Raw genomic sequence first — 18,618 nt, 5'->3', positions numbered from 1 at the left:
CCTTCTCCCCATTCTCTCTTTTGAATCCTTGTTTGTTTTTCAGGGAAAGGATCTCTTTGAAGAAATGGACCAGATTTCCTCTGAGACAGAGAGGCCTCCATTGGACACCAGAGAGAGGCCACTGGGTAAGGAGGGAGGATTTTTTTCTCTGTTTAGTCTCATTCTGTTGGTTTTCCAACTCATCAGGGAGGGAAGATATATTTTTTCACACATAACATCTCTAATGCACCCAAATATCCAAATGCACTAAGCAGGCGAGACTTTCTCAAAGGCCCCTGTGTAGTTTGAGATGCACTGATTCACCTGTGAGACAAGAAGGCACTCTGGGCCTCCCCATTACCTTTTTCCTCTTGCAGGTGACACAGTGATACTGGCTAGACCTCTTCATCCATCTCTGAATGGGGACAGAATGGAAGCAGCGGCTGTGGAACCAGATCAGGTCAGGGGAAGCTGCATTGTGGGGACAGATGCCAAGGGGTGGAAGAATGTCCTAGCTCAAGGAGTGGTGGTGAACAACAGTGTTGTCTCAGAAGAGGACATTTCCCTTCTTCCGTTAGGGTCCAGTGTGCTTTGAAGATGTTGCTGTTTGTTTCACGGATGAGGAATGGGAGTTGCTGGATCCTGACCAGAGAGCTCTGCATAAGGACGTCATGGAGGAGAATCGTGGGATCGTGGCCTCTCTCAGTAAGGCTCCCTGTGGGATCATAATATCTGTTTTTAAATTCAAAACTCCATATGTGACAAACCTCATATATTTTCACAGACCTCAACAGCGCCCCCTACAACACTGGATATTACAATATCCCCCCCAAAAAACCTTTAACAGTAAATTACTGTTTTTTTCTGTGAATGTTCTTCCTCCAGTTGCAGCTTATTAAACAAGGATCAGCTGGTCTGAACTCCCCAGACCCTTTTGACTGTAAACTTCAGAGTTGTTAGGGAAGTTGACATAGCTTCTGTCAGGTTTTCAGTTTTTGTTTTTCCTCCTGTCAGTCTTTGGTTGTCCAAAGAGAAGACTGACATTAGAAATGGAGGGATGCCATGATGGAGCCAAAAAAATCCATTTGAGAGAAGAGCGAGGCTTATCGAATCACAGGTTCCCCTAAGGATGTCGGTTGATCCCCGTTAATTAATGCACCCAACCCTTCAGAAAACCATCCATCTAACCCACTTGTGTGTTATTCCTCTATTACCAGTGTTAACAAGTATTTTTCCTTAATTTCTCCCTGAGTCTCTATTCCATTTCTCTTCATTGTAGATAGAGATGGACTGGAAATTAAGAACATGGGTGATCATGACAAAATCCCCACAATGGAGAAGCTGAATAAATATCTTGAATGTGGGAAAAGTTCCTTTTCCACTTCCCATCAAAAAAATCCCATTGGGAAGAAAGCATATCAGTGTGTGGAATTTGGAAAGAGCTTCAGTCAGAGCTCCTCTCTCACTTCCTATCACAGTATTCATACAGGGGAGAAGCCCTATAAGTGTGTGGATTGTGGAAAGAGCTTCAGTTACAGCAGCAATCTCACTCGCCATCAGAGAATTCATACAGGGGAGAAACCCTATCAGTGTGTAGAATGTGGAAAGAGCTTCAATACAAGCTCCTATCTCATTAAGCATCAGAGAATTCATACAGGGGAGAAACCCTATCAGTGCGTGGAATGTGGAAAGAGCTTCAGTCATAGTTCCCATCTCTGTACCCATCAAAGAATTCATACAGGGGAGAAACCCTTTCAGTGCTTGGAATGTGGAAAGAGCTTCAGTCAGAAGGGCAATCTCGCTTCCCATCAAAGAATTCATACAGGGGAGAAACCCTATCAGTGTGCGGAATGTGGAAAGAGCTTCATGAGGAGCTGCAAACTCAGTTCCCATCAAAAAATTCATACAAAGTTCCCAAAACCCTTCATTATACATCTTTCAGTGCCAGGGAAAAACATCAAAGAATTCATACAGGGGAGAAACCCTATCAGTGTGCGGAATGTGGAAAGAGCTTCATGAGGAGCTGCAAACTCAGTTCCCATCAAAAAATTCATACAAAGTTCCCAAAACCCTTCATTATACATCTTTCAGTGCCAGGGAAAAACTCATCTCCTTAACCAGGCCTTTGGCTGATGGACATCTAATGCCCTTTTACAATGTGGTGGGGAGGTGGGGGTTACAGGTTTTTTGGGGGGTGTTTTGTGTTTTCATTGTGTGATTTTATGTTGTAACCGTCCTGTGACCTGTGAGTGTAGGGAATGGGAGCCAGCTCTTAGAGTCTGAGGGGTCTTTGCCCCCCAAAAAGATATTTGAGGGGGCCACCCCCCAGTTCATAGGAACAGCCATTCAAATGGCATGCTTGCACCGCATCCTGTGACTGTTTAACTGAGGCGGGGCTTACTAAACCCCTCCTATATTTTATTCAAGTTGGCACCCCTGCTATAGGGCGCTATAGAAGTCAAATAAATGCACTAATAAAACAAAATCATCTTGGTCGCCTTCTTTTGCACTTGTTCCAGCATGTCAATATCCCTCTTAATATTAGCATTTTAAAAAAATTATGTACCCTACATGGCTTTCTCAAAAACAAGTCAAGCTAGAGAAATCTCTCTTTTTTCTTTTTCTTTTTTTGGATGGAGTTACAGATTTTTTCTCAGGGGACTGCTGTGGTAATAGTGCATCTTAATTTCAGTAAGGTTTTTGAGAAAGTCCCCCTTGATATTTATGTGAGGAAGCTGGTAAAATGAGGCTGAACTTGGTAACTGTTAGGCGGATTTGACTGACCGAACCCAAATTGTCCTCCTCCATGGTTCCTCATCATCCTGGGGAAAAGTGACAAGAGGGCTGTTGCAGGGTTCAGTCCTGGGCCTGTTGTTGTTCAACGTCTTTATGAATGAGTTGGATGAAGGAACTGATGGGATGCTCATCACATTTGCAGATGACACCAAACGGGGAGCGGAGGCCAATGTGGCAGAAGGCAGAATCAGATCAAGGGTAGGAATAGTACCACTTTCTTCTGCCTTGGTCAGGCCCCACCTAGAATATTGTGTTCAATTCTGGGCACCACAATTTAAGTATCTTAAATTTTGTTTGCCAGGGGAGATCAAGAAGGTGGGGGAACACAATCCATATTCCTTTTATAACACGTGGCAAATGTTTATTAAATATATAAATTGTTAAAACTGTTGCAGGAATCCACCCAACACTCACGGGAAAATGTATCGTGGTCTTTTAGAACAGGCACCCCCAAACTCGGTCCCCCAGATGTTTTGGGACTACAGCTCCCATCATCCCTAGCTAACGGGACCCGTGGTCTGGGATGATGGGAATTGTATTTTTTATATATATAAATTTTTTATTAAAGTTTCAACAAATTTTTATCACAACAAAACAAAACAACACAATAACAAACAAAAAACAATGTAAAATATAAGAAACAAAAAACACATATAAGTTCAAATCTTAATTTCTTGTAACTTACTTTCCCGACTTCCTCGTACCTCCCCTTTCTGTATTCCAATTTCTGATTTATTTTCAGCAAATACTTCCCTTACTTTTAGCTTAATTTTAATATTACTTATTTTCTTTAAATTAACCATTACCGCTACTGCCTCTAGGTCCCAGCTCACAGAGGACCAACGCTAGGCTGTAGTTATGTACAAAAGTCTTTATTGAGGTTCAGTTTCCATTTTAAAGCCGCAGTGCGCAGCTCTACGTCTCAACCCTAGACCGGCGAAGTCCCGTCTGAGTCTCCGCCCCTTCCACACCAGTTTAAGACTCTCGCTTTGCTCCACCTCTTCCTAAGTTCCTTTCTCCTCTGGGCCCTCCTGCCCGCTAGGGTCTCATCCTTCCTGGACTCCTCTGACGCTGACCCTGATGATTCTTCCCCCTCCTTCCAGCGGGCTTTAGGACCTGGTTCCCTATCCGGGCTACCTTCTGTGCCGCTCGCCTGTACATTTGAACTTGGCGCGCGCGCCCAGTCTGCAACTTTCCTCTTGACCGTTCCCTCGCTCTCCGATGGAGGCGTGGCCACCCCTGACTCATCTTCTCTTGCTGGTGGTGAATATGTGGGCTCTGATACCTGGGACTCCCCCCCCCACTACGCTCTGGTGGGGAAGCTGGTCCTGATTTCCAACTGCTGCTCTGGGAGTCCCCGCTGGCCCCTTGTTTCTGGGGTGTCCCCCTTGGGTCCCCCCTTGCCCTGCCCATCGGCGCCCCCTTCTGTGAATCTTCCGATTCGCTGGAGAGGCTCACGGAATCTATCGGGCTGCTGTCATCCTCTCCTACGCTGCCCTCGGATTGCTCCCCCTCGCTCTCCATCTCCTCTCCTCCCTGCGCTCCCGCTGAGTCCCTGACAGCTACTAACCACTTATTTTCTAATCCAACGTCATTTTAACATTCATTAATTTTGCTATATTTCTTTAAATAGTCCTTAAATTTTTTCCAATCTTCCTCCGCCGTTTCTCTTCCCTGGTTTCGGATTCTGCTCGTCATCTCTGCCAAATCCATATAGTCAATCACCTTCATCTCCCATTCTTCCACGGTGGGTAGATCTTGTGTCTTCCAGTACTTTGCAATGAGTATTCTTGCTGCTGTTGTAGCATACATAAAAAATGTTCTGTCCTTCTTAAACACCAATTGGCCAACTATGCCCAGGAGAAAGGCCTCTGGTTTCTTAGGGAAAGTGTACCTAAGTACTTTTTTGAGTTCATTATAGATCATTTCCCAGAAAGCCTTAATCCTTGGGCACGTCCACCAAAGGTGATAGAATGTTCCTTCAATTTCTTTACATTTCCAACATTTATTGTCGGGCAAATGGTAAACTTTTGCAAGCTTGACTGGGGTCATGTACCACCTGAAAATCATTTTCATAATATTTTCTCTTAAGGCATTACATGCCGTAAATTTCATCCCGGTGGTCCACAACTTTTCCCAGACAGCAAACATAATGTTATGACCTGTGCCCACTTAATCATTGCAGATTTAACCGTTTCATCTTGTGTATTCCACTTCAACAGCAAATTATACATTCTTGACAAATTCTTAGTACTGGGTTCTAACAGTTCAATCTCTAGTTTTGATTTTTCCACCTGGAAGCCAATTTTCCTGTCCATTTTAAAAACTTCCATTATTTGATAATATTGAAGCCAATCTCTCACTTTCCCTTTTAGTTTCTCAAAGCTTTGCAATTTCAATCTGTCCCCTTCTTGTTCCAAAATTTCCCAATATCTCGGCCATTTAGCCTCCATATTAAGTTTTTTAACAGCCTTTGCCTCCATTGGCGACAACCACCTTGGAGTTTTACTTTCCAACAAATCTTTATATCTAATCCAGACATTATATAATGCTTTCCTGACAATATGGTTTTTAAAACCCTTATGAGCTTTAGCCTTGTCGCACCACAGATATGCATGCCACCCAAAAATATTGTTAAAACCTTCTAGATCCAAAATGTCAGTGTTCTCAAGAAGTAGCCAGTCTTTCAACCAGCAAAAAGCTGCTGATTCATAGTAAAGTTTGAGGTCTGGCAGGGCAAATCCGCCCCTTTCTTTTACATCAGTTAATATCTTAAATTTTATTCTTGGCTTCTTGCCCTGCCAGACAAATTTAGAAATATCTTTCTGCCACTTCTTGAAACAATCCATCTTGTCCACTATTTGCAATGTTTGAAACAAAAACAACATTCTAGGCAATACATTCATCTTTATAACCGCAATTCGACCCAACAAGGAAAGCTTCATATTTGACCAAATTTCTAAATCTTTTTTCACTTCTGTCCAAGATTTCTCATAATTGTCTTTAAATAAGTTCACATTTTTAGATGTCATATTTATCCCCAGATATTTCACTTTCTTAACCACAGTTAACCCTGTCTCATTCTGAAACCTTTCTTTTTCAAATGATGTTAAATTTTTCTCCAATATCTTCGTTTTAGACTTATTCAATTTAAATCCTGCCACTTGACCAAACTCTTGAATTAGTTCCAAGACCCTTTTTGTACTAGATTCAGGCTCTTGTAGTGTAAGTACCAAATCATCTGCAAATGCTCTCAGTTTATACTGTTTGGCTCCGACCTGCACTCCTTTAACCAACTGGTCCCTCCTAATCATGTTCAGAAAAACCTCCAGGACTGATATAAAAAGTAGTGGAGAGATTGGGCATCCCTGACGTGTCCCTTTTTCTATATTAAATTCTTCCGTAACCACATTATTTACAATAAGTTTTGCTTTTGGTTCAGAGTATATCACACCTATACCGTTTTCAAACCCTTGACCTACCCCCATCCCCCGGAGATTCTTCATCATAAAACTCCAAGAAATATTGTCAAAGGCTTTCTCGGCATCTACAAATATCAAGACTGCTTTAGTATTAATGTTCACTTCCAGCTTTTCCAAGATGTCAACTATATTCCTTACATTGTCTGATAAATGTCTTCTCGGGAGAAAGCCTGCTTGATCTCTATGAATCTCCTCCATCAAAACTCTTTTCAACCTTTTTGCTAAAATGTCAGCAAAAAATTTATAATCTACATTTAATAAAGAAATAGGGCGGTAGTTTTTAAGTTGAGTCTTTTCCGTCTCTGTCTTCGGTATAAGTGTGATGTAGGCTTCTTTCCACGTATCTGGTGCCCTTTTCCCCTCCATAATTTCATTACAGACTTCCTTCAAAGGTTGTAATAACCACTCCTTCAAAACCTTGTAATATCTGGAAGTCAGTCCATCCGGTCCTGGAGATTTGCCCAATACCATGTTTTGAATGGCAGCTTCTATTTCTTGCTCTATTATTTCCTGATTCAAAATTCTTTTACTTTCCTGTGAGATCTTTCTCAGTCCATTTTTTCCCAAAAATTGTTCTATATCAATATCTTTCTGCGGCCCTTGTGTATACAATTGTCTGAAGTATCTCTGGAAACAGTCCCTAATTTCTGTTGGTTTATAAATATTCTTTCCATCCACTTCTAGATTTGAAACCGTATTCAATTTTTGTCTCTTCTTTATTTGCCAAGCCAGCAGTTTACCACATTTATCTGCCGATTCAAAAGTCTTTTGTCTCATTTGCTTAATTTTCCATTCTATTTCTTGGTTCATCAACTCCATATATTGTGTCTGGTATAATTTAATTTCTTTCAGAATGTCCTGTGATTTTGGTTTTGATCTTAATTTCCTTTCCCCATCCTTTATCTTCTCCAAAAAATTTTCTTTCTTTTCATTCTGGCTTTTCTTCTTTATTGCATTCTGTTGTATCAAGAATCCTCTCATAACTGCTTTACCTGAGTCCCAGATTATTCTTTTTTCTACATTGGTCTTCATGTTAATTTCAAAATATTCTTTTAAAATTTTCTGGGCCTTTTTACAAACTTCATCTCTAAATAAGGTGTCATTCATCCTCCATCTGAAGGTGCCCGTTGTTGTTAGCTTCATCACCATCTTTACCGCATTGTGGTCGGAGCAAGTTAATGGGCAGATTTCAACTTTTTTTACCTTTGGTGCCATTCCTCTAGTAACACAGATTTGGTCAATTCTAGTCCATGTCATTTTGGCTTCAGAAAAGAAGGTTCCTTCTCTTTCAAGTGGGTGTCTTATTCTCCAAATGTCAACTAAGTCCATATTGTCAGTCATTTCAAAAAAGATTTTTGGTAGTCTTCCATCTTTTGTAACTACCTGTCTTTGAGCTTTGTCCATGTTAGTTGATACTACTCCATTCATGTCCCCCATCAGGGATGATGGGAATTGTAGTCCCAAAACATCTGGAAGGCCGAGTTTGGGGATGCCTGTTTTAGAATAATGAAATGGAACTTTAACAAATGACACGCTGAAAGTCTGAAATTCCATCAGGACAAGTTACTTTTTGTTTACTGTTGTAACTTTTGCTTTCTGAATATTTATCTTCTGTACCATGAAGATAAAGAAAAATAATGTTTTTTTAAAAAGGAGATGGGGAAATCATGTGTACTATTCCATCAATCTGCTTGCATGTGTTGAGTTTTATTTGGAGACTGTAGCTCCCAGTAATTTCATTATCTGTATGTGTTTCTGTGTGTTCAGCACACATGATTGCAGGTGAGACTGAATAAAACACTTCATCGGAAAAATTAGAAGCATCTAATGTTCCCTGGACTTTTAATAATAAATAATAATAATTTTATTCTTTATACCCTGACCTCCCCAGCCAAGGCCGGGCTCAGAGCGGCTTACAAGCAATAATAAAAACAAGATGAATGATTGCAACTTAAAAACAAAATTAAAATACAACATTGAAATATTGAAACATTTAAATATTAAAATGTAACCTCATCGCATTAAAATGTAACCTCATTGCATTAGCATCAATTAAATGATGTATTTAAAATAGATAAGAAAAATGGATTTAGTGCAGAAATTTCAAGGTTTGAAAAAGACTTATTGGAAAATAATGTGAAGTTACTTTCTAAAATGTATAAATTGTTGCTAGAGTGGCATACAAAAGACGAAGAAGTCAAATTGTAGCAGGTGTTTAATCAGTAATGATTAAACGTAATATATTGGGCATAATATTCAATTTTCATCTTGGAAAAAACTGGAGGGAGGGCTTGAAATTTACAGCGTTCTGTGCGTTGAAGGAAAATTATATGAAAATGATGTATTGGTGGTATTTAACACCTGTAAGAGTAGCAAAAATGTATAGAACTGCTTTAAATGGAAACCATCATCATCAGCATTTTAAATTTGTATACCATCTTTCTATCTTATAATACTCCAGGCAGTTTACAAGCTGAAGAAACAAAAAATGTACATCTTATAACAATCTAATCCAATACAAAAATGAGATAATAAAACACAACTTTAAAATAAGCAACCTACAACAAAAAAGTAACATTCAACAATCATTCGAATAGTATAAAATAGTAATATCAGCATATAAAAGTTAAACAGAAATTCACTCTTAACTGTTACAATAAATAATTTCTAAAGTATGATAAATAAAACAATGGCAAGCCGCGTAAAACAATTCAATGGAAATTGAAAAGCAGAGACTGGAGGGTGGGGCAAGGCAAGTGGAAGGAGGCCTTGCCTGACAAAGCCTTTCCCCTCACAGGTCTCCCTCCAGGAACAGCTCCTCATGAGGAGTCCTAGGGCCAGAGAGGGAGCAAGGCAGGTGGAATAAGTCCTTGAGTCAGGGAATCCTCCATGATGAGATGAGATATTTGTTTGAATTTAAATTTGTTATGTAAAATTTGCTTTAAAAAATGTTGTTTTTTAAAGACTCCAACCAGTAATCATGGGAAAATATGGTGTGATCTTTTAGAGTGCAGTGGTACCTCGGGTTAACTACTTACCGTATTTTTCGCTCCATAGGGCGCACCTAGTTTTAAGGGGGGGGGGTGGGAATCAAGAAAATTGATGTGGGGATCCGTTTTGCGGCACAAGGCTAGGGTTAGGGGGACTGAAGCGACAGAGCCCCAGACCAACCATCCTTCCAAATCGGGTTGACAAAACCAAGCGCTGCTTTGCAAGCGACACGATGTTTGTCTGCACCGATCTTTTTGCCGTCTTCAGTCGTGTTTGTGTGTGAAAATCGTCCCCAGTGCAGGTGGGGTAACAGCAGCCAGAATTTGGGGCTGCAAAGAGGAAGGAAACAGACCATGTGGGGAGCGGGGTTTAAATCCACACTCATGCGCTTAAACCCCCCCCCCCCGTAAACGCTGCTAATAAAATCCCCTAGCATTGCAGTGGGTTGGACTAGATGACCCTTGGGACCCCTTCCAACTCTACAATTCTATGATCAAAGTCGGACTCCTATGATTCTATGCTTCCTCTGTGGCTGCTTCAAAGTTTTAAAAAAAGTAAGAAAGTCGGGAGATCCCATCGTCTGCCTTCCCGGCAGCCTTCGCCACCTCCCCCTGCAAAAAAGGGGCCGCTTCTTTTCCAGGAACCCCCCTCCCCTAACAACCCCCCCCGACTCACTGGCGTAGCGTAGGGGGTGCAGGGGGGGCCGGCCGCACCGGGCGCAACATCTGGGGGCTAGGGTTAGGGGGCGCAAATCCATGGGTTAGGGGGCGCAAATCCACGGGTTAGGGGGCGCAAATTACTTGCCTTGCCCCGGGTGCTGACAACCCACGCTACGCCACTGCCCCGACTTCCCCAGTTCCAGTCTTTGGTTTCTCTAAAAATGCAGGCAGCAGGCAGGGGCAAGGTGTTTTGGCGCGTCCCTTGTCTCCCCCCCCCCCCCGCCTCACTTTCTGGGTTCCCTCGCTCCCTCCCCTGCCGTTTCTGCGGTGGGTGCTGGCGGGTCTTTCCGCCGTTCCTTGGAAGAGCAATCCCCCAACGGCGGCGAGGGAGAGGGGAGGTGGGAGCGCACGTCAGGCGGAAGGGAAGCGGCCTCACCGCCTTTAAGTGGCATTGCATGTCATCTGAGCAAGCTCCTGCGTGGGCAGGCGAGAGAGACAGAGCGTGGCGCAGGGACACCAGCGGAGCGCCCGCTTCTTTCTGCCCGTCGCTGCCACCAGCAGGATTTACCCTCCTCCCCAGCGTGCTTTTTCGGCTACAGAAGCCACCCTCTTGTTCCACCTCCGGCGGCTTTCCTGCCTTTTTCACCCGGGTCTCCCTCGCATTAGAGAGAAACGCCTCAAGGCAGCGAAGAATAAGCAGCAGCACAAAGCGAGACACTGGTTTTCTGCCGCACGCGCTCTTTCTTGGCGTTCCCTTTTTTGCTGCTTTTCTCTTTCCCCCGCTTGATGGCTGCCGCCGCCACCAAGCCCACAGAGCTGATGGGCAGTGGCGTAGCGTGGGGGGTGCAGGGGGGGCCGGCTGCACCGGGCACAACATCTGGGGGTTAGGGTTAGGGGCATAAATCCATGGGTTAGGGGGTGCAAATTACTTGCCTTGCCCCGGGTGCTTACAACCCACGCTACGCCACTGCTGATGGGCATCTACTCGAGCTACCAGGCGGTGATGCCGCACTTCGTCTGCATAGCCAAGGAGTTCCCTCAGCCCACCCGCCGGCCAAGCTGCCTCGGGGCAAGCTGCGCAGACAGGAACCCGAAACCTTTGGAGCGCAGCCCGAGTTCCCGCTGCGCTCCGAAGGCTTCAGGCGGCTATCCCTGAAGCCTGGAGAGCGAGAGGGGTCGGTGCGCACCAGGCATCAGCGAAAGACACGCGTAGCCTCTGGAGCGCTCCCTCTGTGCTTTGGATGCTTCGCATTGCTTTCGCTGAAGCCAAGGAGCCTGCATTAGCTCCATAGGACACACAAACATTTCCCCTTAATTTTTGGAGGGGGAAAAGTGCGTCCTATAGAGCGAAAAATACGGAAATTCGTTCCGGAGGTCTGTTCTTAACCTGAAGCACCACTTTAGCTAATGGGGTCTCCCGCTGCCGCCGTGCCGCCGGAGCACAATTTTTGTTCTCATCCTGAAGCAAAGTTCTTAACCCGAGGTAATATTTCTGGGTTAGCGGGGTCTGTAACCTGAAGTGTCTGTAACCTGAAGCATATTTAACCCAAGGTACCACTGTAATCAAATGAAACTTTAACACATGGCATGATGAAAATCTGCAATTTCATCAGGGTAAGGTATTTGTTGTTTATGGTTGTAACCATTGCTTTCTTTAAAATTATCTTTTCTACCATGAAAATAAATAAAAGCAATTTTTTAAAAAAGAGGTGGGGAAATCATATGTACTCCCAGTTATTTCACATTATCTATGTGTTTCTGTGTGTTCAGCACATATGATTGCAGGTGAGACTGAATAAAAGACTTCCTAGGAAATTCCCTTTGACTGCTTCTGTATTGTTTCAAATGTGACGTCACTTACAGATAAGAACAAATAATATTTATTAATGATGAATCCTACCATCGTCAGCTCATAAATCTCCAACCCAACAAATGCTGCGCTTAGCATGAACAGCTGCTTTCTTCCCATTTCTTAGGTGGAAAGAACTAATAATGACAAGGAAGAAGGGAGATAGACCCTTTCCCTCAACATTTGGGGATCTGGGGGGCTTCCTTTCACCCCTTAGTCCTGCTCCTGAAAGCTTGGCAGATGTGGAGTATTTGCTCACACTCTGCCATGACTTAAAAATCAACCTTTTTATTTTTTAAAGTTACAGATAGGTAGCCGTGTTGGTCTGCCATAGTCAAAACAAAACAAAAAAATTCCTTCTCACTATATAGAAGGGTCTGGTGACTTCTGTTTCAGTGTATCTGAAGAAGTGTGCATGCACACGAAAGCTCATACCAAGAACTAACTTAGTTGGTCTTTAAGGTGCTACTGGAAGAAATTTTTTTGTTTTATTTTTTAAAGAAATGGTATTGCAGTGCTAAAAAGGCTCAAGAAAGCAATTGCTGTAGTAGCTGGCATCTTAGCGAGCCCAGTGCCACTCTGCCAACTGTCTCACTCCCAGATAAACTAATCTGGAAAGCTCTCTTGTCATCTCTGTCTGTAAAGACTTCCGTGTCCCTTGAATTCACAATTAAGCATTTCTGGAAGAGGAAATGATACACTTTTGTATATTAGCATAAAAAGCATGCATAGGAAAGTATTACTCATTTATGACTAGAATAGGATTTATTTATTATGAACTTTGCTGGGTTCCTCCTTGGCAGCCAGTGCCATTGTTTCAGCAGGGCTCGAACTCAGGACCCGCTGCCTTGAGGGACATCTAAGAGCAGTTGGGCAGGGGAAAGGTCTACTTGGGAGGTGGGGGACTCTCCTTCCTTGGAGGTTTCTCAGCAGAGATCGGAGGGCCATCTGCCCTGGATGCTTGAGCGGAGATTCCTGCACTGCTGGGGTTGGACTAGATGACCCTGGGATCCCCTCCTCTCTCTCCACTCCGGAATTCCAGGAGGAGCTTCCTTGCCTCCTGCAAAGCCCTTTTCCCTGCAGGCTCTTCCTCTGGTTTCTGGCCAAGGGAGGGAGATGCTCAGAGTCCAGCCAAGAGCCTCACCCCCAAAAGGATATCTGGGCATGGGCGGAGCCGGGGGGGGCAGCTGCCCCCTAAATGCATAAGAAATAATAAGAATCTGAGGTTCTGCCAAGCGAGAGAGGCTGAGCTGGAGGGACTCGGCTTGGCAAGGGTTAAAGGGAAGTGAGCTGCCTTCCTAGAGAGGCCAGGAAGCAAGGGGGGGCCAGGTCCTCCAGAGCCAAGGCCCCTCCCTCCCCAGTCCTTTCCTGCAAGGAAGGGGGGTGTTACTTTGTGTCTCTGCTGCAAGGGCTGCCTCGCTCTCCCCTCCTGGGATCTGGTGAGTCTCCTCTCTCTCCCCCCAGAGGGTGCGGGGGGGAGACAGGGGGGGTCCCAGGGCTGCAGCAGGGGAGGGGGCCTGGGGGGCCTGATCTGCTCATGGGGGGGGGACCCCAAGTCAGGGAGGAGGAGAGGGTCCTGCCAGGGAGGGGCCAGGTCTGCCACGCTCTCCTTCCTGCAGATCAGAGGATCCCAAACTCATTTGACCCTCCGCCCCCCCTTTCAGAAAAGATCTCCCTTCTTTACACAAAGGGGTCCCTGGGACTTTAACTCTGTGTGACGTCGCTCAGCCTCATTGCACAACAGAGGAAACATCTGCAAATGGTTTTCTAAAGCTGGACGAGGAGGTGGACTAGCCCCCCCCCCAAAAAAAAAGGTGGGAGAGAAAGGGCAGGAGTAAAGAGAGGGATCCCAGCCCAGAGTCTGGCTGCTGCATTGGGGACCAGTTTCCCAGTGTCTCCCAGGGCAGCTCCCCACGGAGGCCACTGCAGCAATCCCCTCGCACCCAGAGCAGGGCATCCCAGGACCACATCCTCTCTCTACCCCAATGGGATTGTTGCTGGCAAAGCAGCCGGAAATGGGCGCTGCTACTCACTGAGCCTCCAGGGACCTTGGCATCAGTAGCTGTGTGTGTGTTAAGCTATCTAACAGAATAATAGTAATAAATTACCCACCTAAATTTCAAGGGAGATGTATTTGGCTCTGCCCACTTGGCCCTCAGGGGTTGGCGAGATACATTCCTGGCCCTCGGAGCAAAGAAAAAGGGACCCCACCCCAAGAGTCTGTCTGGAAAACAGCAGAGAGTCCAAGTGCAAGAAAAGGAGACAGAAGCAGGGGAGTGGCGGTGGGGGGGAACAACTCCTGAGGACCCCCAGGTGAGGACCCCCACTAGAGCCAAGCATCCATTTTCCACAAGATACAAATGACTTCCTTGTCAGTCAGTTCTGACTTCATGCATTGACTGGAAGGCAGGAGAAACCAGGCTGATTCATCTCCCAGAAATCCCTTCAGTTGCCTCCACATTTTGCATTGCAATCTTCCTTCTAGGAGAGCTAGAGGCTGCTTCCTCCTCCTCCTCCTCCTTTTTCTCCTGTAGGACTTCTGCTGTGTGTGACACGGGTCAGCGTCATTGCACAAGAGAGGAAACATGTATGAATGGTTGCTCCCAAACCTCTTTGTCTGTTTCCCTTCTTTCTTTCTCCTTATTGGCAGAGGAGGCTAGCCAAGCAGATCAAGCCAAGCTTTGTGAGGAGCTGGGTATGTTTAGTTGGAGAGGAGGAGACAGAGAGAAGATAGGAGAGCCATGTCCCCTGGGGGTAGGATTCCAACCAATGGCTTCAAGCTACAAGAAAGGAGATTAGGACTCAACACTCCTAGTCATTTTTCACGAGGCACCAATGACTCCCTTGTCAATCAGTTCTGACTTCATGAATTGACTGGAAGGAAGGAGCAACCAGGCTGAGTCCCCTCGCATTAATCTTTTCGCTTGCCTCCACATTTCCACAATCTCCCTTCTAGAGGCCTCCATCTCCTCCTCCTCCTCCTCCTCCTCCTTTTTAGAAAGATAGCTCAGAGTCTGGGCTGTGGTGCAGTCCTACCCTGGTTCCCAGCAAGACTCATCCATGCTTGCTCAGGGAACCTTTTTCTTCTCCTGATATTAGACAACTTTTGTAACAGAACAATGTATTTGCTTTGTAGGATTTGCTAGAGCTTCTCATTAAGACGGACAGAACTTGGCAGAAGACCAAAGGGTTCCTTCCGATCTCTCAGAGGCTTCCTGAGAGCACAGATGGATGAGCGAGACTCAGCTGGCCCTGGAACAGGAAGAGGCCATGCCATCCAAACTGGGAGCAGTGGGGGATTCTGGAAAAACTCTGTGCAGAAGATCCTGGGTGAGGAGGACACCCTCAGCTCAGAGGTGCAGGGCCAGCAGTTCTGCTGCCAGGAGGCCAAAGGACCCCGAGAGGTTTGCAGCCGACTCTACCACCTTGACCGTCAGTGGCTGAAGCCGGAAGAGCACACGAAAGCTGAGATGCTGGACCTGGTGATCTTGGAGCAGTTCCTGGCTGTCCTTCCCCTGGAGATGGAGAGCTGGGTGAGGGAATGCGGAGCGGAGACCAGTTCCCAGGCGGTGGCCCTGGCCGAAGGTTTCCTCCTGAGTCAGGCAGAGGAGAGAAAGCAGGTGAGAGAGACTTTCCTCTGGATACTCCCTAGGGGCTCCAAACAGGATGGAGAACATCCCATAATGACCTACTGATGGCCTATCCTTTTTCTGGGGAGGCATCCATGGAATGAGATCTAACACTCTTAAAGTTTTTTTCTTTTTCATTCTCTTTGTAATATTTCTCACCATTCTTTCTCTGTTTTGAATCCTTGTTCGTCTTTCAGGAAAATGATCATTTAGCAGAAATTAACATGGATTCCTGTGAGACAGAGAGGCCTCCGTTGGACACCAGAGAGAGGCCCCTGGGTAAGGTGAATGGTGGGTTTTCTCCTTTTGGTCTCCTTTTGTTGGTTTCCCAACTAATCTGTGGGTTCTTTTCATCTTGTTTTTTCTTTGGGGCGGTGACTGATGGGGCCAAGGGTCTAGACATATTTCTGCACCACAAACATATGAAACAAATGTCCATCTGCACTCAGCAGGTGAGGCTTTCTCAAAGGCCCATCTGTAGTTAGAGATGCCCTGTTTCACCTGTGAGAGATTCAGGCACTTCTGGCGTCCTGATTACCTTTTTTCTCTTGCAGGAGACAGAATGATGCCGGCAAGACCTCCTGATCCGCCTTTTCATGGGGGCAGAAGGGAAGCAGCGGCTGTGGAACCAGATCAGGTCAGGGGAAGCTGCCTTGTGGGGACAGAGGCCGAGGGATGGAGCAATGTCATGGACTGGTTGGGCACAGAGGAATGGTGGGAGGAAGCAGCCGGGGAACCAGGAAGGGAGGACGTCTTAGAGACCAAGGAGTGGAGGTGGAGGGAGGATGAGTGATCAGAGGGGGAAGAGGGAGAAGCCTGGGAAGAGGAGGTGTCAGAAGCTAAAGGGGTAACAGGGCTTAGTGAGCTGGGAGACTCTGTGGCAGAATGCAGTGCAGAATCAGAGGCAGAAGAGGGAGGAGGCGAGTGGGAGAAGGGAGGTTGAGAGGCAGAGGAGAGTCAGGAGAAGGAGGAGCCATCATTGGCTCCTTCTTCTGCCAGAAGCCACCCTCCCTGATTGTCTCTAAGAACCAGGGGACGTCTGACAATGGAGGAGCAAAGGCAGACTGCACATTGGTGCACTGCTCAATCGCTTGCCAGAAACCCCAGAGAGGAGGGGAGTTAGAAAGCTGTGGGGAGCTGGAGGCCTTCACTCTCAGCAACTGATTTTGTGGAGGAAGACCCTGACATGGAATTCGACTCAATATTGATCCAGAGCAGAACTCCAATATATAGTTAGCAGATTGGCACTGTCCATAAGAAATCCAGTTGCAGCAGACTTTACTTACATAACATAATAAGTCTAAACCTTAACACTCAGCATACTTTGTACAGAACACCAGAAGGAAGAGAGAGCGAAAGAGAAAGAGGCTCCTTCTGGCCTCTTATTATAGTCAGCCTGACCTTGACAGAAGAGATAAGAGAACCACTTTAAACCAGCTGTACTCAGCTTCTCTGAAGGAATAACCCAAACATCAGGAACCTTCTGCTTATTTCTCTTATGCAGACAAGCTTCCAGAACCCTCTTGAATTAATCAGAATAGGAAAGAGATCAATGTTTTCTGCACTAATAAATGCAGACTGACAATCCCCCCCCCCATTTATTAGGTGCAGGAAGTATTGACATGCAAAACACCTCTAGAAAAACATTGCATGTACACTTTCCTTCTACAGGAATAAATCCTAGCCTTTGGTTGGTAGACCAAAGACGAAACAGTCTGACCAGATGCTTCTATGAGCAGCAGAACAACATCCTGTCTCCTAAAAAACCAACTCACGTTTTTCAAATGTAGTCCCTCACATTATAAAACAAAACAGTACCTATGAAACCTGACACAGTTAAGGAAAAGACGCAACTCACTCATCATAGAATCATAGAGTTGGACAGACCACAAGGGCCATCGAGTCCAACCCCCTGCCAAGCAGGAAACACCATCAGAGCACTCCTGACATATGGTTGTCAAGCCTCTGCTTAAAGACCTCCAAAGAAGGAGACTCCACCACACTCCTTGGCAGCAAATTCCACTGTCGAACAGCTCTTACTGTCAGGAAGTTCTTCCTAATGTTTAGGTGGAATCTTCTTTCTTGTAGTTTGGATCCATTGCTCCGTGTCCGCTTCTCTGGAGCAGCAGAAAACAACCTTTCTCCCTCCTCTATGTGACATCCTTTTATATATTTGAACATGGCTATCATATCACCCCTTAACCTCCTCTTCTCCAGGCTAAACATGCCCAGCTCCCTTAGCCGTTCCTCATAAGGCATCGTTTCCAGGCCTTTGACCATTTTGGTTGCCCTCCTCTGGACACGTTCCAGTTTGTCAGTGTCCTTCTTGAACTGTGGTGCCCAGAACTGGACACAGTACTCCAGGTGAGGTCTGACCAGAGCAGAATACAGTGGCACTATTACTTCCCTTGATCTAGATGCTATACTCCTATTGATGCAGCCCAGAATTGCATTGGCTTTTTTAGCTGCCGCGTCACACTGTTGGCTCATGTCAAGTTTGTGGTCAACCAAGACTCCTAGATCTTTTTCACATGTACTGCTCTCAAGCCAGGTGTCACCCATCTTGTATTTGTGCCTCTCATTTTTTTTGCCCAAGTGCAATACTTTACATTTCTCCCTGTTAAAATTCATCTTGTTTGTTTTGGCCCAGTTCTCTAATCTGTCAAGGTCATTTTGAAATGTGATCCTGTCCTCTGGGGTGTTAGCCACCCCTCCCAGTTTGGTGTCATCTGCAAATTTGATCAGGATGCCCTTGAGTCCATCATCCAAGTCGTTGATAAAGATGTTGAATAAGACCGGGCCCAAGACAGAACCCTGTGGCACCCCACTAGTCACTCTTCTCCAGGATGAAGAGGAACCATTGATGAGCACCCTTCGGGTTCGGTCAGTCAGCCAGTTACAAATCCACTGAGTGGTAGCATAGTCAAGACCGCATTTTACCAGCTTCTTTACAAGAATATCATGGGGCACCTTGTCAAATGCCTTGCTGAAATCAAGGTAGGCTACATCCACTGCGTTCCCTTCATCTACCAGGCTTGTAATTCTGTCAAAAAACGAGATCAGGTTAGTCTGACATGACTTATTTTTCAGAAATCCATGCTGACTATTGGTGATCACAGCATTCCTTTCTAGGTGCTCACAGACTGTTTGCTTAATGATCTGCTCCAGAATCTTCCCTGGTATTGATGTCAGACTGACTGGGCGGTAATTATTTGGGTCCTCTCTTTTCCCCT

General features: G+C 45.4%; 2 protein-coding genes and 1 long non-coding RNA gene across 3 annotated transcripts in view; 2 read left to right on the top strand and 1 right to left on the bottom strand.

Annotated features, from left to right (window-relative positions):
- LOC307215030 (uncharacterized protein) overlaps positions 1 to 2,464 on the top strand; it is a 47,391-nt gene extending 44,927 nt beyond the window's left edge. The window contains exon 2 of the mRNA XM_079974182.1: positions 1,259 to 2,464. Within this exon, the coding sequence (XP_079830308.1) occupies positions 1,285 to 1,998 (714 nt within the window). The 5' untranslated portion in view covers positions 1,259 to 1,284 and the 3' untranslated portion in view covers positions 1,999 to 2,464. The remainder of the gene's footprint in view (positions 1 to 1,258) is intronic.
- Positions 1 to 18,618, bottom strand: part of LOC307215192 — a 181,629-nt gene that overhangs the window by 8,829 nt on the left and 154,182 nt on the right. The window lies entirely within an intron of this gene.
- The window catches only part of LOC307214673 (uncharacterized protein), a 31,077-nt gene continuing 25,472 nt past the window's right edge, over positions 13,014 to 18,618 (top strand). Inside the window, exons 1-4 of the mRNA XM_079973517.1 lie at positions 13,014 to 13,195; positions 14,893 to 15,376; positions 15,583 to 15,664; positions 15,940 to 16,022. Coding sequence (XP_079829643.1) covers positions 14,984 to 15,376; positions 15,583 to 15,664; positions 15,940 to 16,022 — 558 coding nt within the window. The 5' untranslated portion in view covers positions 13,014 to 13,195; positions 14,893 to 14,983. The remainder of the gene's footprint in view (positions 13,196 to 14,892; positions 15,377 to 15,582; positions 15,665 to 15,939; positions 16,023 to 18,618) is intronic.

This window comes from Podarcis cretensis (genome assembly GCF_951804945.1).
Source record: "Podarcis cretensis genome assembly, chromosome: 4".
NCBI classification, from domain to species: Eukaryota; Metazoa; Chordata; class Lepidosauria; order Squamata; family Lacertidae; genus Podarcis; species Podarcis cretensis.
Note: the sequence above shows the minus strand (reverse complement) of the source record. Positions and strands in the feature narration are given on the sequence as shown.